Source organism: Camelina sativa, chromosome 10 (genome assembly GCF_000633955.1).
Source record: "Camelina sativa cultivar DH55 chromosome 10, Cs, whole genome shotgun sequence".
Lineage (NCBI taxonomy): Eukaryota > Viridiplantae > Streptophyta > Magnoliopsida > Brassicales > Brassicaceae > Camelina > Camelina sativa.
In genome coordinates this window covers 17,204,019-17,223,463 of record NC_025694.1, presented here as the reverse complement: position 1 = coordinate 17,223,463, position 19,445 = coordinate 17,204,019, and the positions used below count along the sequence as shown (strand labels likewise).

The following is a 19,445-nucleotide window of genomic DNA, read 5'->3' as shown; positions in this document are numbered from 1 at the left end:
TTTTTTTTTTTTTTTTTTTTTGATGAGAAATTGTAATGAAGGATGATGGGGATCTTCTTCTGATATTGCACCTGGAGCATGTGGACCGTATCCTAGGCTCTCTCTCTGCTCAAAACAACTCACGGACTCGGATGTATATAATTTCGGAGTAGGTGCTCGCTGGGTTGGAGCACGTGCTCTATCCGTCCGGCTCTTTCCTCTTTGGTTCTCCAGCAAGACCGAGTTAGAGATTGTGTCAGTCCTGCTCTCCCCAACCGTTTTGCACATAGCTGCACAGAATGAGAAAACAAAAATACAAGTGCAAGTGGTTTGAAAGGAGGTTAGGCTCGGGGTGGGTACTAACTTAAAATGAGCTAGCTATTCAGGATCAGCAAGATTGGCAAAATGAATAAGAAGTCCTGAATATGTGACACGTTCCCTATCCTAATGCCCAAAACGAGAAGAATTTAAATCCGGTTAGGTTCCAATAAAGTAGAGTCTAAGTCTTTCCGGTGAAACCTTAATGGGATGAAGCTTTTCTGGCCAGGAGAAGGGTCCGAATGTGAAGAGGTATTAGCTCGTCTCTGTACTCTTAGTTCTGCAACAATGGTCACTAGGAAAAACGGTCAAACTCACAAATGGTTAAAAACATCACAGATTTCGGTCCTAATTCCCACAAGTTTTGGTTCGACTCACATGACAAACTGACTCAATAAAAAGAAAAATAAAGAAAACAAAGGTCATAGGTGACCCTCCCCCGGACTTACTTCACACCGTCTCCGGTGTGAAAATAAGCCAAAGAGAGACCTAGACAAGAAGAAAAATAAAGATAACAATAAAAATGAAAAGAAAATAAGGCGGATAGGACAATGATGGTGTGTGTAACCGTGATCAGGCGTCGGAATTGTCTGGGCTCTCGCTCTCCGAACGGGCAAGGCGGCGCCTCCGACGTGGTGGATAATAAAGTAATCTAGTCTCGAAAATCACTGAAATCGGTATGGGCCTGGTGGGCATGGGCCTGAAATTCTTTAAACTTACCTGGCCCAATCGCTCTTCTCTTTTTCTTCTTTTGTTTTTAGTTTGCCGAGCATGTGCATCGGGTTGCTCGCGTCCTGCGAGCATGTGCTCCGCATCTTTTTTTCTTTTTTTCTCAGTTTGCCGAGCATGTGCATCGGGTTGCTCGCGTCCTGCGAGCATGTGCTCCGCATCTTCTTCCAACATTCCTTCTGCCTTTGTCAAGGCAACCTCCAACGGGTCGAGAGTGAGAACTTCATCGGTAACCTCATGTGCAACCTCTGAACCATCATCAACCACAAAAGTCTGACCATCTATCATAGGTTTCTTGAGCAGCTTATTCATCTCAAACCTTGCAATCATATCCCCCAGCTGGAGATCGATCGCTCCCCCTTGCACATCTATAATCGCACCAGCTGTGCATAAGAATGATCTACCTAAGATCAGGGGGTCACGTGGTTCTTCTTCAAGTTCCAGAACCACAAAGTCTGCTGGTATAAGCGTGTCCCCTATCTGGACATGTAAATCCTCCAACACTCCTATGGGGCGCTTGGTGGATCTATCCGCGAATACTAACGAAATCCGTGTAGACTTGAACTTCGTGTATCCCAGCCTTTTAGCCACTGAATATGGCATAAGGTTCACACTGGAACCTAGATCACAGAGGGAGTTTGCAAAAATCGTTTTACCGATTCTCACGGATAAGACAAATCGCCCTGGATCATCTCTCTTCTTTAGCACTTTGTTTTGCAGCACAGCACTGCACTCTCTTGAAACCATCATCACGTTCTCTTCCTCTGACACTCTCCCAGAAACTAACCCTTTCACATATCTCTTCAAAGCAGGTATCATCTGAACAGCATCAGCTAGGGGTAGTTTTACCGTCAATTCTCTCAACATCTCCTTGCACTTTGCATCCTCCAAATCCTTGCGAGATTTCTTAGGAGGAACAGGGTAAGGAACCCTAGGGGTGTACACGCGTGCAGGAGGTACCTCAGTAGGAACGGTCTGATCGGGAGTCGGGAGCACGTGCTCGCTGGGTGGGAGCACATGCTCGCCGGATGCTTCGGCTTCTTTTTGACTCAACGGTGGAGTCTCAGCAGCATGTTGAGGAAGGTATTCTTCAGCAATACCCTTGCCCTTGTCAAGCCTAGCGGATGGTGCTTCTCTAGGGGGTAACTTCTTTCCTCCCCTTAGCTCAATCGCATTGACATACTCGTTCCGCGGGTTTGCTTCCCCTTTTCCGGGCAGAGTCCCAGGAGTTCTTTTCACGGCTTCAGCAGTCTGTGCAACCTGAACATCAAGCTTCTTCACATGTGACATTACTGCCTCATACTTCCCATTAAGGTCATTGTACATGGTATCGACCTTAGCGTTGATTTCCACTGAAGCTTTTTGTTGATTCACCAAGAGTTGTTGCATCATGTTTTTCAGCTCATCCTGAGAGCTGCTAGCAGGTGAAGATCCCAACTGCTGGTTGGTGAAAGGCGGTGCTTGCTGAGCGCTTGTATATGCCTGCTGGTTCCCCCCTTGGAAACGGTTTTGAGTGGGCACAAACTGTTTGCCTTGGAAGTTGTTTGAGAAGGTTTTCTGATAACCCATCTGATTCTGAGCTCCTTGCTGCGGATACACCTGATCCTGAGGATTCTCCACGTTGGTGCTTCTATAGGACAAATTCGGATGGCTTCTGTAGTTCGGGTTGAAACCCCTGTTCTGCACAAAACCTTGCCCACTCACATAATTAACCTCCATCGTTTCATCCTCTCCATCACAAATCTCCTGAGCTAGCGGCATGTCTCCGGTCTCATCGACAAAATGGACAGTTTTCTGGCTCCCCTTCAGAAGAAGGTTCACCTTGGCTGTCAACTCGTCAATCTTTTGCGTATCGACACTGTTGACCTTCACGGACCTGTCATACTCAGGAGCCTTGTTGCTGGAGCTTGCAGCTAGGTTCTCAATCAACTGATATGCTCCTTCCTTAGACTTTGTCATAAAATCCCCATTGCTGGCCGAGTTGAGAGCGTTTCTGTAGTCCCAGTTAACTCCATCATAGAAAATGCCCAGAATCTGTTCATCACTGAATCCATGGTGCGGACACTCTCTACGGTACTCTTTGTACCTCTCCCAAGCCTCGCAGAAGGCTTCTCCAGTGTGCTGTTGGAACGATGAAATCTTGTTCCTCAGGGCAGCGGTCTTAGCCTTGGTGTAGAAATGGTCCAGAAACGCAGATCTACACTGTTCCCATGATGTCAGAGACCCAGGTGGCAATGACTTCAGCCAACGTGAAGCTCTATCCGCAAGAGAGAAGGGAAAGAGCTTGCACTTCAGAAAGTCTGGCGGTATCCCATTTGAACCAGTGGTGCTACATATCTCCTCAAAATTCTCGATGTGGTCCATCGGAATCTCAGCTGGGAGACCGTGAAATAGGTGCTGCTTCACTAGAGAGATCATCTGTGGCTTGATCTCAAAATCTTGTCTCGGGATGGTGGGAGGAACAATCGCCGCTCGGTTGGTGTAGAACACATGCGGGTTGTCCTTGTCCCCAATGGACGGTTGTGGCGGCGCGGCTCTTTCGTGTTGAGCACGGAGCAACTGCCCCAACTGTTGTCGAAGTTGCTGCAACTCGGCAGCCATATCCTCATTGTTTCTGTTGTCACCCATGTTGACGGATTGAAACTTTCTGTTCTTGCGGTTTGTTCTTTCTGCCAAAGAGAGCTCTGCGGCTGACAAAGCAACTAGTTCTTCGGTGTTGTTTCTTCTTGTAGATCTTCTTGACATGCACCTGAAACACACGCAAAGAAGAAGCAGAAAGACAAATCAGTAAGGTCTTAGTCTAGTAATTTCGCCGAAAACCAAAGGTAAAAATTTGGTCCCCGGCAACGGCGCCAAAAACTTGATACACAGAGTTTTAAACCCTATTTTCCTACTGCAAGTGCACAGCAAAGAAGTAGTACTTAGGGGTCGAATCCCACGAAGACCAAGTTTTACTCTATGGTTCTATTGGTTCAATTTCAAGCTAAGACAATTCAAAGTTGGGTTTGTTTGGTAACAGTAACGCGATTAAAACGGTATAAAAAGGCAATAAGCAAAACACTAGATCAGGGGTAATTCTCGGGAATTTCAGAGATAGCAACTAAACAACTATTCAGGGCATAGATTAAGTACCAGTCTAGAACTCAAACATAAATATAAACTGATCCACTGTCGTGGTATCAATAACTCTATCTGATCGATTCTGTGCGGAAACGCGGAGCACGTGCTCAGACATCCGGAGCACATGCTCGGCGGTCCATAAACCCTAAACTGTCGTTTGAGCCCAGAATCGCAGACAAGCATTAAAGAACAGGAATGATAAGTTCACAAATCACCTACACATCAACTTTCGCAGGTCTAGGATAATTTGCCCACTAATGTCTTTTCTAGCAACCTATTACACTTTTGATGAATAGATAAACCTAGAATCATAGATTGGGTGATCAAATCAACCTAAGCATTAAGTCTAACAATAGTGAAGACAATCGATTATATAAAGCCCTATTTGTGTTCTGTTGCTAACCCATGAAACCCCTTTTGAAACCCCTAATCTAGCAAAGAAAACTACTCAGACATAGAGAAATGAATCATAGCAAAAGATGAGAAATTCAATGACATAAAAATAAAAAGGGTTCAGAGAATGCTTCACAAGGTAGCCGCTCTTCTCCCTCTCACAAAAACGTCGCTCAAAAACAAAAGAAAAAGGTATATCCCTCTCTCCTAAAAACCCTAGGTTAAATAGCATACAAGTAGAGAAAAATAAGGAAAGATTCCAAATTCAAATCTCCCTATTAAAAAGCGATCTCAGCCCTCTTTCTCTCACAAAGGATCGCCTAAAATAAGGGGAATTAGGCAGGGAATCGGCGCCTAGATGCTTGCCACGTGTCGTCATGAAACCGTAGAGTTGGGAGCATGTGCTCGGAAATCGGGAGCATGTGCTCCTGGGTCTAAAATCAGCTTTTCTGCTCCAATTCAACTCCTTTCTGCTCCGATTGCTCATGTTGTTCCAATCCTTGCTTTTAGCTTCCTAGCCTCTTATTATAAACTGAAAAGGACTCAAACAACTACAAAACTATCAAATAAACGGGGTCAAAGTGAGTCAAAACCGTAACATATCAAGTAGAAACACCTCCAGGTTTCCAAACATAATTCTGGAAGCACCTAAACCAACTGGACCTAAAATTTTTCATGTGAAGAACTAGGTTGACCTCCTTTGGCAAATGAAGCGTAACTTTGTGGTTTGTTGGCCAGATCTTGTGTTCTTGGGCTTGTTGGAAACATAAGAGATCCATTAACATCCTCCAACCGATTTCGTGTCGAAATTGTTGCTGAGTTAGTCTGTGTAACACGATCTTTGGCTCAGACGCGAAACTAGGACTGGGGCAGATCCACTGATTTGAAATATCCATATCTTTCAAGTATGAACTTCTTTTAATGTGCTTCCTATTCTCAGTGATTCTAGGATGGATCAAGATTCCAGAACAATTTGGTTCATACCTTGAATCCTTTTGAATTGGTCGGACTCCTCCTTTGAATACTCGTAGGTCCAAATCGCGTAGCCATGAGTTCACCTGAGTTGTAAAATGAATAACTTCTTCATCTGAACTCTAATTGGACTGATTCCACCTCGAGATATGCTCTAGATGAGGTACGAATGTATCCCAAATAGTAGTTTGGCTGGAAGAGTTGACCTTTGACTTCGTTCGTGGTGAGCAAGACTCAAGGATCGTTTTGGATGGTCTCATGATCACATCATACCCCTCTTCTTGAAAAAGTTTCGTCCTCGAAACTGTAAGTCCATGGGTTGGAGAGTATTGAAGTGATTCTGGTGGCTTCTCTTTAAGAGAATATATGAGTCCATATTGTTGACCCTGAGACAGAAGTGTACTCCATTCCGTGAGACCTTCCTTTGTGGTTTCCTCACTTTGATGTTTGTTGACTTCTTTGTGATCTGGTTCTTTGGCTTCCGTTTGCTCACTCAGTGAATTTGTTATTTCCAACAGATTCTTCTGAACCAGCATCTGCTTATGATCCTTTGGTGATGGTAACAAATTAAATACAACTTGCTCTTCCTTAGAAACAAGAGACATCCTTTCTCGTTGGTAACTTGGTGTGACAGTAGACGCTCCATCAGTTGGTCTAGAAGTTCTCCTTAGAATATGATTTGAACCACGATGGTGATGGTGGGGAACAAATCGCTTCCTTAACATAGACATCCCATTGAGACTTGGGCAGAATTGATCGGATATCCGAACTAACCCGAAATAAATACAAACCCGATCGGATATCCGAACTAACCCGAAATAAATACAAAAATGCATCTAAGCGGGTTTGAACCCAGTACCTTAGGCATTTACAAGTTTATCATAAACCATTATGCCATAATATGAAAACGTTAATTATTTATATATATATATATATAATTATGTATTCTAAAATTAATTTATTTTTTTCTTTCTCAATCAACAGAACCCATAATTATTTTATTTTTTTTATTACCCAGATCAATTTTAGTAGAAACATGACAAGCAAATCTACAAAAAAAAATATAGTTTGTGGGGTTTGAAGAGTGAGTGAGGTTGGAAGATAAATATGAATCATATCATATAATTTGCTATAAATATTAGATTTGATAGGGAATTTGAAGGATTTAATTTTTGAAGTAGTGGCCATGGATAAACAAATCTAGGGTTTTTTTGTTGAAAAAGAGAGATGAAGAAGAAGGAGACAGAGGAAGATAGAAAGTATATATTTTTTTTTTCAAGACAGATTTTTTTTTTTTTTTATGACTTCAGGTAACCCGAAATTACCCGAACCCAAAGACAACCGATCCGAACCCGATCCAATATTAGAAAATACTCGATCGGGTTTTATATCTCTACATCCGAAAATCCGAAAACCCGAACATCCAAACCCGAATCCGATCGGATACCCGAATGCCCAGGCCTAGTTGCACTAATCAATTCTGCTTCGTGAATGGATGATTCTTTTGGAATCGGTTCATGAGCACTAAACGCTTCTACCACCTGAATCTTTGGAGTTCTCTGTTTCTTCCCGAGATTGTCTTTTTGAAGAGTTTCTAAGATTTTATGCCATTCAACGTCATGCTCTCTGTCCATTTTGATCCTCTCTGGATCGTCAATGCGCCCAAACTGCAAAAGCAGTCTCTCCTTCATCTCGTGCCAACTGTCTAAAGGAAGCATCCATTGCCTCAAACGAACAAACTTTTCAGCTTTGCCTTGGATAAAACTCTGTAAAAATTTCGGCAAATCTGTGAAATCATCATACCGAGCAAAGTATTGCTCCATCCAATCAATCCATGGCCGTAAATCTTCACCAGCAAACACCGGAACCTCCACAAAACACATCACGTTCTTCTTAAACGTTCAATTTCAAGAAAAAACTCCCAAATTGCTCGCGTTAATCTCCAATCTCAGTTTCAAGATTGTCGCAAACGTAGTCACCGTCACAATCAACTTCTCCGATAATCCAATTAGCCGGATCTGATCTCTTCTACGTTGAAGCTTCGATCACAGTTTCACCGCACCAATGTTAAGTTTTGTAATATCGTAACCTCTGTAACTAACTCTTTATTGATAACCCAAACACTAACATACCATAGACGAAGGCAAGCACATCACTAGCTCTTCACCTAACAAAGATCGGAGACGAGAGTACATCACTCTCGCACTAACCATCAGAGAGCACATCACTCTCTCACTAGCACATCGCTAGAACATTCAACAACAATAAGCATAATCCTCCAAGTACAAGCCGAGTCTCTCTATTTTAAGAAGAAGAGCTTCAACTGCAAAGCCTCTGATAGAGAAAGAGTCTTTGCCCTCCTTTGCTAAGTCAGCTTAGTCAACACTTTAGTTGACTTTCTCTGTGCTCTACTCTTCTCACTTCCTCTTTTCTTCTTCTTGCTACCTCCAACCGTATCATTTTCCCTTAGCTTTTCATCATTTTTACTCATGTTTAGGCCTCTAAAGGCATATTTGCATTGCATTTGTTACTTACAGGTTCATGGAGCGGAGCTCAAAGATTTTGAGGCATTTTGAGCAAAAAAGAGTAAAAAGAGTTGAATCAGACAATACAAATCAATGATGGATCAAGATGTGAACAAATATTGCAAGTAGAAGTGAAGAAAGAGGTCATCAAGGGAATAAGCGAGTACAATCAACCAACGGGTTGATGTGTGGTTGATTGAAGCAAGAGCTGGTCACAGACAAATGGCCAATCGTTCTAGTGATAAATTAATCGATTAATACTTAAGGTTTCAGGACGAAATAATCAACCAACAGGTAGGTTGTCGATTGACATACTAGTTGAGCTAGGGACTAGGAAGCAATAAGGCTTGCTATCGATCGATTGGATCAGAGAAAGTGAGAAACAATCGACCAAGTGGTTGATTACAAGACTTCTTCTCATTCAATACCGGGTTTGACCTATTTTGTTTCAGGTTGTACCGATTAAGTTTTATTTTCTTGTAAATTACACTAAGCCTACTTAGAAAAAGTTTATGCTTTGTTTTTGATCTAAAAACACTATACTAAAGTTTCTTTCTATGTATTTTATATGAAACTTGACAGTTCGGACACCGAGTGCTTATGGTGAAGTAGGTCGAGTGTCCTTCCTTTCCCTTCTTAGAGCATACAATCCTCTTGTTTAGCCCCCAACATGACACCAGCCGGCCTCACTTAGCTCATCCAAGCTCCAGAACACCTGATTTCACCCCATATGCATGGATATATGCAAACAATGAAGCAAAACTACGTAAATACACAGAGTAGGAAATAAAGACTCTAAAACTTAAGAAACAAGTCCTAAACAATGCAAAACAGAGACCAAATGCAAACTAAAACATGGTAAAATACAGAAATATCATTAGGTACCTAAAAAATACTTGAGGTTCATAACGGCCTCCTTTTCCCAATATTACATGGAAAGTTGATGTCAAAAATTTACAGTTTAAAGGTACTATTTTGCAAAAAAAAAAAATGCACTAAGTTCTACTTACATTGCTTGGCGAGTGATTATGGTTAATTAAGCTTTTGAGGTTCTCCTTAATTGTAAAAAAATTAGATGGGTCATGTAGTCTATTTTAGGGAATATATAACTATTTTTAGCCAACAACAAAAATGAAGGATCCAAAAGTATTGACTTTATCAACAGAAATTAAGCTCTCTCTCATCTCTTTCTTTTTTTGTAAATTTTATGTCATTTCACGACGTCTTTTGCTTAACTTTCTTATTCTGTTACAAAATTTCACTTGATTAGGGTTTCCTTTTAGAATCTATGTCTAGATTTTAATTTGTCTTCTCCATTAGTTTTTGTCTCAAAATTATATAGGTTTTCAATAAACATGGATCGTGGAGAACTAAGTAGAGTATTCCAAATGTTCGATAAGAATGGAGACGGGAAGATTGCAAAGAACGAGCTGAAAGATTTCTTTAAAAGCGTGGGAATTATGGTCCCTGAAAATGAAATCAAGGAAATGATAGAGAAGATGGATGTGAATGGAGACGGTTTCATGGATATCGATGAGTTTGGATCGTTGTATCAAGAAATGGTGGAAGAGAAAGAGGAAGAAGAGGACATGAGGGAAGCATTTAGAGTATTTGATCAAAATGGTGATGGATTCATTACAGATGAAGAGCTGAGGTCAGTGCTTGCATCAATGGGGTTGAAGCAAGGAAGAACACTTGAAGATTGCAAGAAAATGATAAGTAAGGTTGACGTTGATGGAGATGGTATGGTTAATTTTAAGGAGTTCAAGCAAATGATGAGGGGTGGTGGGTTTGCTGCTCTTAGCTCCAATTAAACATTCTTCTTTTTAAGTATAAATTTTGTATAGATAACCATCAAAGCCAAGACGTTTTGAATTTATCTAATTAACACTAGTTTTCTACCAAAATAATTTAATGTCCTACGTTAGTTTTCTAGATACATCATATTGTTTGTTAATTGAGAGATCATTACCAGACATGTTTTCTTTAGAGGTATCTAAGATTTTTCTTGTTTATTTTCTTCTTGTGTCAATCTATATATAATATAGAATGAATTGGATCTAGATATGAGCATATATAAAAGAAAAAGGGAAAAAAATAATGGTTTATATTACAACATTTGAGATTCAAGTTTTTTTTTTCCTTCTCCATGTTTGTGTTTCTTCCCCAACGCCCCCCCTCCCCCTTTGTATCCAAGGTTTGTAGTTGTTAATTCTCATTCTCACACCCTTTTGTTTTCATGTATAACTTTCAACAACACCCATTTTGCTTTTAAAAAATAACTAAGTTTTTATTCTTTTTCGTAACCATCGTTATTGATCCACACATCTTTTTAAAAATCTGAATATTTTCCTGTAATTGATTCCACATCTTCTAATCAACATCATATTATGAGTATGTTTAATACGTAATTTTTAATATAATTTTAATATTGCATTAAAGAGTGAAGAAAATACAGTAGTGTCTTGGGAGAAAACACTTAGGTAAGAGCATGATTATTGGACTACCCAATAGAAAATCAGAATAATAAAAAAATAATAAAAAAAAGAAAAATGTGGAGCGATGAGAAAAAAGTGTCTTTACCTAGAACTATCAAGACACTGAATCTACACATGTTTTCATTTTATTAGTTGCATAAATTAAAAAATAATTAAATAATAAAATTCAATTAAAATATTATTAATTAATTTTTTTGACACCTAAATGGCTATATAACCGATAATCATACTCTAAAAATATATTTTTAATACGCTTTCTACTCTACATATCACTTTTCTATTATTTTAATTATATTTAAATTTATCATTTAAGTTTTTAATCTAACTAAAACATTAAATTTCTTTCACTAACAGAGATGCTCTAAATCATTTTACAAAGAAATCCGTAATCAATAAGGCTGGAAAAATTTTCTGACGTGTTATTAATTCGATCACAAATTACATCTTTTATATTATAAATTATGTTTTGGAATTTCTATAAACCAAATTCCGTGTCTCTTTAATTTAAGCGTAAATAAATCTATTTTCTTAATTAAGACAAATTTATTATTCCAGAAATAAATAACTAACAAAGATACTGTTTGTATGATACTAAAAGGTTTGGAAAAAAATGTACTATTTATTATTAAAAAATTGTTCAAAATTTCCAAAAGTTGATTGTAAAAGAATTGAAGCAAAGGCCAAAGCAAGTCGTCACATGGAAATTGCATCGCAATGTACGCTATATAACTTACATGAAAAACGGAGGAATCCGAAATTCCGAATGATACATACGAGACAATACACGTGCGACCTTTGATGACATTGGTCTCACTGATTTTAAGCCACTAAAAACCTGATTTTGCGACGATGCACACACGTTTTGCAAATTCCGATTTTAGTAAACCGTTGTTGAGTACAATTCTTGTTTAAGCGTTGACTACCTACTCATACGTAAACTATGTATCATGTAATTGCTTTCATACCAATTTTTTTATATTTTCTATACGAAGCTAACTTTAAGGAATAAAAAAGTGGTACTTATAATTGTAAAATAACCAAACTTGACGGAAAGCAAATTAATTTTCAGACAAAAATAAGGTATTATAACACTACTGTATATGATGACTCAACACNTTTTTTTTTTTTTTTTTTTTTTTTTTTTTTTTTTTTTTTTTATAAAGAAAGAGCTTAGCTTTAGACCACTGTTCTCGAAAGATGAACAAGAAACCCAAGATTTTGAGCTCCGTAAGTTTTTTTCCTTGCTCTTTGTTCTTTTCTTCTTGTCTTGTTCCATTACAATACCTTTGTTTAGTTCTTCCCAATTTGTCATTTTTGGGTTTCAAGGGTTTTCGAAGTAAATGAACAAAATAAAAGTTATGGGAAGCCGAACAGATTTTGTTTGGGTTGTCTAATTCGCAAATCCGTAGCTCTGCAATGTCAGTTGTATTCAGACAGTTATTTAGTTTTATACTCTTCTTTCACAATCTTGAATCTTTATTGCTATTGAATGAGATCATACTACTTGTGGTGATATAATAAATACTAGTGATTGCAGATTGAATGAGTTTAATTGTGTGTTATGGATCTTCGTATTTCAGGTATCATTAAGTATGAATCACAAACGAAAAGGCTCGTCTCTTCGTCGCTTCTTCTCTTTAGTGTTTTTTCTTGCAATGGTCTTCCTTTTAGGGAATGCATTTATTACAGTAGACTATAAAGAGGTATTATTTTCTTCTTAGACTACAATTACTCTTAGCAATATATTGAACCTGAATTATGTTACAGAACAGTTTCAAGTATGATAATTTGACAGGGAATTGCGGGATGGAGTTCGATTTTTAGACTAAATCTTGCAAAACTGCAGATGTGCAAGGTCTGTTGCTTAAGAAGCTGCTCTGTTTCTATGCTCAGTTTCTATGCTTAAAAACTAAATCATGTCACTTTTCTCAACTAGACACAACTCAGGCCTCCTGGTAGCGAGACGTTACCGAGAGGTATTGTTGCAAGTACATCTGATTTGGAAACGCGACCATTATGGGGAGCAAAGCGCAATAAAGTATTTTACCTGTTTGCCAACGGTTCCCTAGTTTCTCTGTAGTCATTTCTAATTACCTCTACATGCATTTTCTGTTTCTATGTGTTCAGAAACCAAAGCCGAACTTATTAGCTATGGCAGCCGGAATAAAACAGAAGAGAAGTGTTAACAAGATTGTCAAGAAGGTAAACCTCGGACAATGCCTTTTTCATTTCTCGGTATTGAAACAGTTTTGATGTGATATCCTTTTTCTTTTTATCTACTTGTGGCAGTTTTCATCAAGTGAGTTCGTTGTGATGCTGTTTCATTATGATGGCGTCGTGGATGAATGGAAGGAGTTCGAGTGGAGTGAAACTGCTATTCATATTTCTGTAGTAAACCAAACCAAATGGTAATAACTGCTTTTTGATGTATAGCATTTGGCTTGTACAGTTTATATATGTTTATGACTCTTTTTAGGTGGTTCGCTAAGCGTTTTCTTCACCCGGATATTGTCTCAACATATTCTTATATATTTCTATGGGATGAAGATCTTGGTGTTGACCATTTTGATTCTACAAGGTAAAAATGCTATGCAAAGAATATAAAAAGTTGGTTCTCATTTGATAAATGATGTAAAACTTATATTTGTGGTATCTAATGCAATTGCAAAAACGTCAGGTATGTTTCAATTATTAAAGAAGAAGGGCTTGAAATATCACAGCCTGCTCTTGATCCCTATTTCTCTGAAGTGCATCACCAACTTACCTCCCGGGACAGCAAATCTAGAGTACATAGGTACTTCTCTCATGTTCCAATAAAAAATATTTTAGCAAAGAGAAGAAAAAATAATGGAAGAATGACATAATGAATCTTATTGCAATGTTTTTGTGTTAACCAGGAGAACATACAAAGTCATTGGTCAGGCTAGGTGCGACAAGAATAGCACTGCACCTCCTTGCACGGGGTACAAGAATTGAATCTCCATGTCCTTCTTCAGTGGAACCTTAACCATTATAATTATAGTATTTATTCTGAAAAACTCATTAAGAAACTCTACGTACAGATTTGTTGAAATGATGGCTCCTGTGTTTTCCAGAGCAGCCTGGAGGTGTACATGGCATATGATTCAGGTATTGCACAAGTTTGAACTAATTATGTCACAGACCATTGAAGACCATCAACATCAAGATGCTTGACTTTGTGTTATTGATGTTTTTATATCCTTTTACAGAATGACTTAAACCACGGATGGGGTATAGATTTTCAGCTTGGATATTGCGCGCAGGTAAATTGTGACTGAGCCAACCCAATACACCCGTTTATTTGTTGGTTTTGTTTTTCTCTCAGTATTGTCTTGTTTCTTTGAATAGGGTGATCGAACCAAAAATATCGGCATTGTTGATTCTGAGTATATACTTCATATGGGTCTTCCTACATTAGGAGGTTCAGCTGAAAACAAGACCAAGACTCAGCATGACTCAGACATATCTGTATGCAATTCTTTACTAGATTTTGCTCTCTCTTCTTTTTGCCCTTTAAGATATTCACATCATTGTCTTATATTACTGTTATCATGCAGAAACCATCATCAACATCATCTGGTAGATCTGAGGTAAGCTTTTAACCTATCAGTTTTCTAATCTTAACATCCATAGAGTGCTTTGTATGACTAAACTCTCTGTTCACATAATGTTCATTACCTTACCTATATAGGTTCGGAAACCAACCTGAGAGAATATCTCCCCGAGCAAAAAGTTGCTGAATACAGACAAGGTTGATGGAAGTTTAGCATGTTCGGGTGTGAGCTGAAACCGCATATACAAGTTCTAAGTTAGTTCTAGTAAAGTACAGAAAGTGGTAGGTTTTAGGTTTCCTTTCTTACAGGAGGATTCAAGAGTATGAGATTCTTGATCTTGTCAGGTCGGGTTCTAGCATATTTTACAACAGCAGTTGAGAAGTATCCCTGACAAGAAGTGAAACACTCATGAAAAAATCTGAAATATTGCTTCTTCAGTGAGAAATGAAATGATGCTACTACTACCTACCTGCACCACAAGTGACACCTTACTGGTAGTTACTTCATCAATGAATGACTCAAGCGACGAAACAAACTCTGCAAAAGCCACAGATCATTCTGATAAATCTTGAAACTCTCTCGGTTTCTTGATCGATAAGCGGGGCTTAATATCATGTTACCGTCCATTGTATAGTTGAATCCATATCCAGCCTGAGGCTTGTCAGAAAATCCAAATCCTATTATTATGCAAACAAAAAAAATCAGCAAATGGGTTCTTTAACAAAGAAAGAAAGAAAACTCAAGAAAAGTAGTCACCTAGCCAATCGAAAGCAATGGCGCGGTAGTTCTTCGAAAGCACAGGAAGAGTTTTCCGGTAAGAGTAAGCCTAGCCACACACAAAAAAAAAACATCCTCAAAAATATATGTAAGAAGATGATGTGTTTGAAGGGAATATTATATTATATTACCTGAGATGGGAATCCATGGATGAGTATAACAGGAGGACTATCTACACTTCCGGATTCTACACAAAACCATCTATGGAAACAGAATCATAGACACCCTAAAGCCATTACTGCAAAGATAAAAAAGACTAAGTACTCTCAAAAGTGTGTTTTTACCGGAAGAGGTCTTTTGAAGCTTGAGAGCTAGCTCCCATTGTTAATCCGAAAATCGGATCTTTTGCTTCTACACCTGATCCACCAACTCTATGAGCTTTAACCTGAAAATTTTGCAGAATCAAAAGCTATGTATGTGTTATATAGCAAAGTAGATGAATCCTATTTTTTTTTTCCCTCTACCCATTTGCCTTGCTTGAGCCACTCATCTGATGGACTCGGTTGATCTGAATACTTCCCTCCACTGAAAGAGAAACCATCTCCAACAGAAACAGGAGCATCAATGAGATAATCCTGTTAGAAAGAAGAAGAAGAAGAAGAAGAAGAAGAAGAAGAAGAAATAATTCAATTATAGCTCTTTATGTAAAAACTGATTCTGATTTATAGCTAGGAAGAAAGAAATACATCTTTGTCATTGGATTTGCAGATGAAGCTGTGATGATATTTTGAAGCAGAGTGTCTGGGAAAGAGATATGAGGAAGGTGATGGAGAGGATGAGGTTAGACGTGATCGGAGATGATGAGTGTAGAAAAAGTTAGGGTTCTGAATATGAACAGCCATTTTTTAGCTATCTTTGGTACGGATGAGAATTAGAGAGAGAAGAGAGAAGAGAGGGAGAGTACAAATTGGTGGTTTAAACCGGTTGCTTCGCGGCAGGAGTCAGATAAGGCTTTATGTGGTTGACTGGCTTCCTCGTTTTGCCGTGACGGAGGATTCAAAGATTTTTCTTCAAAAAAGTTAAAATCAGATTTTTTTCTCTCACTACTGTCAGCAAAACGCTGCGTTTTAAATGCTTATCCCATATTCCATAACATAAAATTAAAAAAGGTCAACAGATGAGAGTCACAATGTTGGGCATGTTATGAAGTATATTATAAGCTTCGAGGTAACAAGATGTTTATTGAGAGAAGAATCAAAAGAAAAGAGATCTAGAAGATGGATTTATGGACTTTAGAGAGAAGCTAGAGAGAAACTAGAGAGATAGAAAGACTTTTTACTACTCTCATTCTCTTGTACATAGCTCTTATTTATATAGGGAGAAGACAAAGACAAGCACAGAGGGGTTGGTGACAAGTGGTGAATCAAGTAAACAAGTGTCACATGCATTGCATGAGGAGGGACACTTGTTGTGATGGGCTGCATGAAGAAAGGACACTTGTGCTAATGTATACTCACACAATTTTATAACATGGCATAGTTTTTCAGGGATGACTATTTTTGCCTAACCATTTTCCCCAAAAATTTTCATCTTTACCATTTTTGTACTATTTTCCAGTTAGAACGTGTTATTAGATTCTAATTTATAAAAAAATTTGAAGACTTCAACAAAATGCGTGTTCTTTTGTTAGTCATTAGACTAGCGACAACAAAATAATAAAAGCCCTCCACCTGCTTTCTTCTCCATTGTAATTGTCAGATGAAGCTTTTTTTACAAATTTTAGAGATGTAGCGACAAAAAAAAAATCTCTCATAGTCGCTGATAATTTCAGCGTCAGATCTCATAGTAGTACTTGCCATCAATTTGGTTGCTGGGTATCGCTGGTATCGTTTTTCTGCCATTATAACAGTGTAATTTTGCTGTTGCTGTCGCCATTTCTGCGACTGGAAAAAGAACACGCCCAAAATCATCAAAAGTGAATAAGTTTTGTTGATTTGTTTTCTAAAATCTTGTAAAATGCTCCAAACAATCTTTGTATTTTTGTGATATTTTTCATGACTGTATTTTGTGAAGAAAATGTATAAAATTATGAATCAGTAACATAGTAATTGAATTCATTAACAATCCTAGATTTTTTTTAATTGAATAATACAAAACTTTTAATGACTTTGTAAAAATCTGAATCTAATAATCCAGATTTTTTTAAGATTTTAAATGACTTTTTAAAAATCACAACTAATAACATTAAATTTTAGTAGAGTTTAACAAAATCTTAATCTAATAACAACATATTCTACATGACATTTAAAGTCTTTAAAACTCTATTCAAATCTCAAACCAATAACCCACACTTAAAAAAATTAAAAATTTGGAGAATGTGTTTTTCATAAAAGACATACTTAGTAGTAACAAAAACTATACCATATAAGAAAATGAAACCAAATTAACCCAAATATAATGTGTAAAATTGTGTGTTTTAAATATAAGAAAATAGCAAAATTTTAATTAATTTTAATGAAATGGCAAAATCTATAAATGCCACTAAACAAGTCTTTATCTCATAACTAACTCTAGTTTTTAATCATTGGGTCAGCCTTTGTATAAATCTAGTAAAGTGGTGTCTATTATCTAGTCACAAGAGAAAAAATTGATGTGAATCAATTACAACAAAATCAATATTTCACAAATTTCTTATGGATTTACGCTACAAGAAAACAAGCCTTTTGCGAGGACACATTGCAACGGAACACAGCTCTCGCAAATTTGCGATAGATTTGCGAGGGATTTACTAGAAAATAAAAAACCATAGCACATTCCTCGCAAATTTGCGACGAACTCAGTCGTCGCAAATACGCTGCTCAATTGCAACGCATTTACGACAAATTCGCTGGAAAGGTCCTTTTCCTCGCAAATCCATCGCAATATTGCGACGATTTTGCGAGAACGTATTCCATAGCAAATTTGCTATGGAATTGCGAGTGATTTGCGAAAGCCATAGCAAATCCATTGCAAAGTTAGGATAATAATTTTTTTATAAATATTACAAAACTTAATAGAATTATTCTGAAATACATTTGAATGTGTTCATAAGGTGAATTTACTAACTTTTAACATTATTTTGATGGTTTTTGCAAATTAGATATTCAAGATTTGCGACAAATTTGCGACTGATTTGCTAGAGCCATAGCAAATTCGTCGCAAATCCATCGCAAACAAGACAAAACATAACAATTCCCTCGTAAATAGAAACTTTAAACCCTAAACCCTAAACCCTAAACCCTAAAGACTTATTACATTACTATTAATGATTAAAAAAGATGAATCCAAAACTATTAATCAAAGATAGCAGTGCAACACAAAATTGTTAGAGAATTGGACAATTTGGCAAATATTTGTCTCAATGTAATGAACATATATGTGATATAGTGTAGAACATCATCATGTTTAGAGTAAGATGCAAAATTGGACAATTTTGGAAAGTTTGATGATAGAAAAGAGTATGATGACACCATTGGACCTTATAATATACTTGAAAGTTAATTTGACTAATTTGTTACAATTATTTTGATGGTTTTGGCAAATTAGATATTCAAGGTTTGCGACAAATTTGCGACTGATTTGCTAGAGCCATAGCAAATTCGTCGCAAATCCATTGCAAAAAACTCAATACATAGCAATTCCCTCGCAAATAACAACCCTAAACCCTTGAACCTTAACCTTTAAGACTAATTACATTACTAATAATTATTAAATTGATATCATTCAAGATTTATAATCAAAGAGAGGGCACTAATGAAAATTGCAAATCCTAAACCCTAAAGACTTTGCGAGGGATTTGCGAGGGACTCTTGCAATTATCTCGCAAATTCTTGAAATATTAATTACATATTTTTACATGCTTGCTAGGGATTTGCGAGGGACCATAGCTAATCCCTAGCAATATTTGCGAGGGATTTGCGACGCAGTGTTTTTATATATAATTAGAAAACCTAGTTTGAGCGAAGCTCAAACCTCGACTAATCCGCAGCCAAAAGAGAAACCCTTCTCGAACCCTTCTTCTCCGATTTCTTCTCTCTTCTCCGATCTCTTCTGTCCTTTCCGGTGAGTCTGCTCCTCTTCTCGAACCCTAACTCCTCCTCTTCTCTCTTGTCCGGTTAATCTCCGACTCGATCTCTTCTCTCTTTGCTGGTAAGTCTCCTCCTCTCCCCTTCTAAATTAGGGTTTCGAAATTGGGGATTCATTTTGGGGTTTAGGGTTATGATTCGATTAGGTTTTTAATTCGATTTTAGGGTTTCGAATTTTGGGGATTTAATTTTGGGATTAGGGTTTCGATTCGATTTTAGGGGTTTTAATTTTTGTTTTTAATTTAGGGTAATGATTTTAGGGTAATGATTTTTACATGTTCTCCTTCTCTTCTCAGATGTCTTCTCGAGACCAAAACGGATCTATCAACCAAAACCATTACATAAGGTTCATATCTTCACAAGGATTATCTCCTCCCGTCCCTTCTCGAGGGGTACGCTCTACTGGCTCTGCTCAAAGGCTACATTCTACCGCCTCTTCTCAAGGTACCTCACCGGTGCAAAATGATCTTCCTCCTCAGCAAAATGATCCTCCTC

At 37.7% G+C, this 19,445-nt stretch overlaps 3 protein-coding genes across 8 annotated transcripts; 2 read left to right on the top strand and 1 right to left on the bottom strand.

The window, feature by feature from the left end:
* On the top strand, positions 9,276-10,101 carry LOC104719185 (calmodulin-like protein 2). The gene has a single exon (XM_010437050.1). The coding sequence runs from the start codon at positions 9,392-9,394 to the stop codon at positions 9,848-9,850; it is 459 nt and encodes a 152-aa protein (XP_010435352.1). The 5' UTR covers positions 9,276-9,391; the 3' UTR covers positions 9,851-10,101.
* LOC104719183 lies at positions 11,673-14,337 on the top strand. Of its 2 annotated transcripts, XM_010437048.2 has the most exons (14): positions 11,673-11,761; positions 12,115-12,237; positions 12,330-12,389; positions 12,471-12,572; positions 12,662-12,736; positions 12,824-12,942; positions 13,011-13,112; positions 13,212-13,328; positions 13,432-13,497; positions 13,597-13,663; positions 13,765-13,818; positions 13,904-14,023; positions 14,113-14,145; positions 14,247-14,337. In XM_010437048.2, exons 1-14 carry the CDS (start codon positions 11,732-11,734, stop codon positions 14,262-14,264), a joined length of 1,086 nt encoding a protein of 361 aa, XP_010435350.1. In that variant the 5' UTR covers positions 11,673-11,731; the 3' UTR covers positions 14,265-14,337. The 2 variants fall into 2 exon arrangements, with proteins under 2 accessions (XP_010435350.1, XP_010435349.1); XM_010437047.2 differs by lacking the exon at positions 14,247-14,337 and having other exon boundaries at positions 13,904-14,240.
* LOC104719184 (putative hydrolase LipZ) lies at positions 13,706-16,144 on the bottom strand. 5 transcript variants are annotated; one of them, XM_019230530.1, is made up of 10 exons: positions 15,573-16,143; positions 15,351-15,461; positions 15,171-15,271; positions 15,018-15,087; positions 14,866-14,935; positions 14,730-14,786; positions 14,579-14,646; positions 14,416-14,496; positions 14,234-14,338; positions 13,706-13,982 (listed from the first exon to the last, which is right to left on the bottom strand). In XM_019230530.1, exons 1-10 carry the CDS (start codon positions 15,726-15,728, stop codon positions 13,965-13,967), a joined length of 837 nt encoding a protein of 278 aa, XP_019086075.1. In that variant the 5' UTR covers positions 15,729-16,143; the 3' UTR covers positions 13,706-13,964. The 5 variants fall into 5 exon arrangements, with proteins under 5 accessions (XP_019086075.1, XP_019086074.1, XP_019086076.1 ...); XM_019230529.1 differs by having other exon boundaries at positions 14,239-14,338; XM_019230531.1 differs by having other exon boundaries at positions 14,261-14,338; positions 15,573-16,142.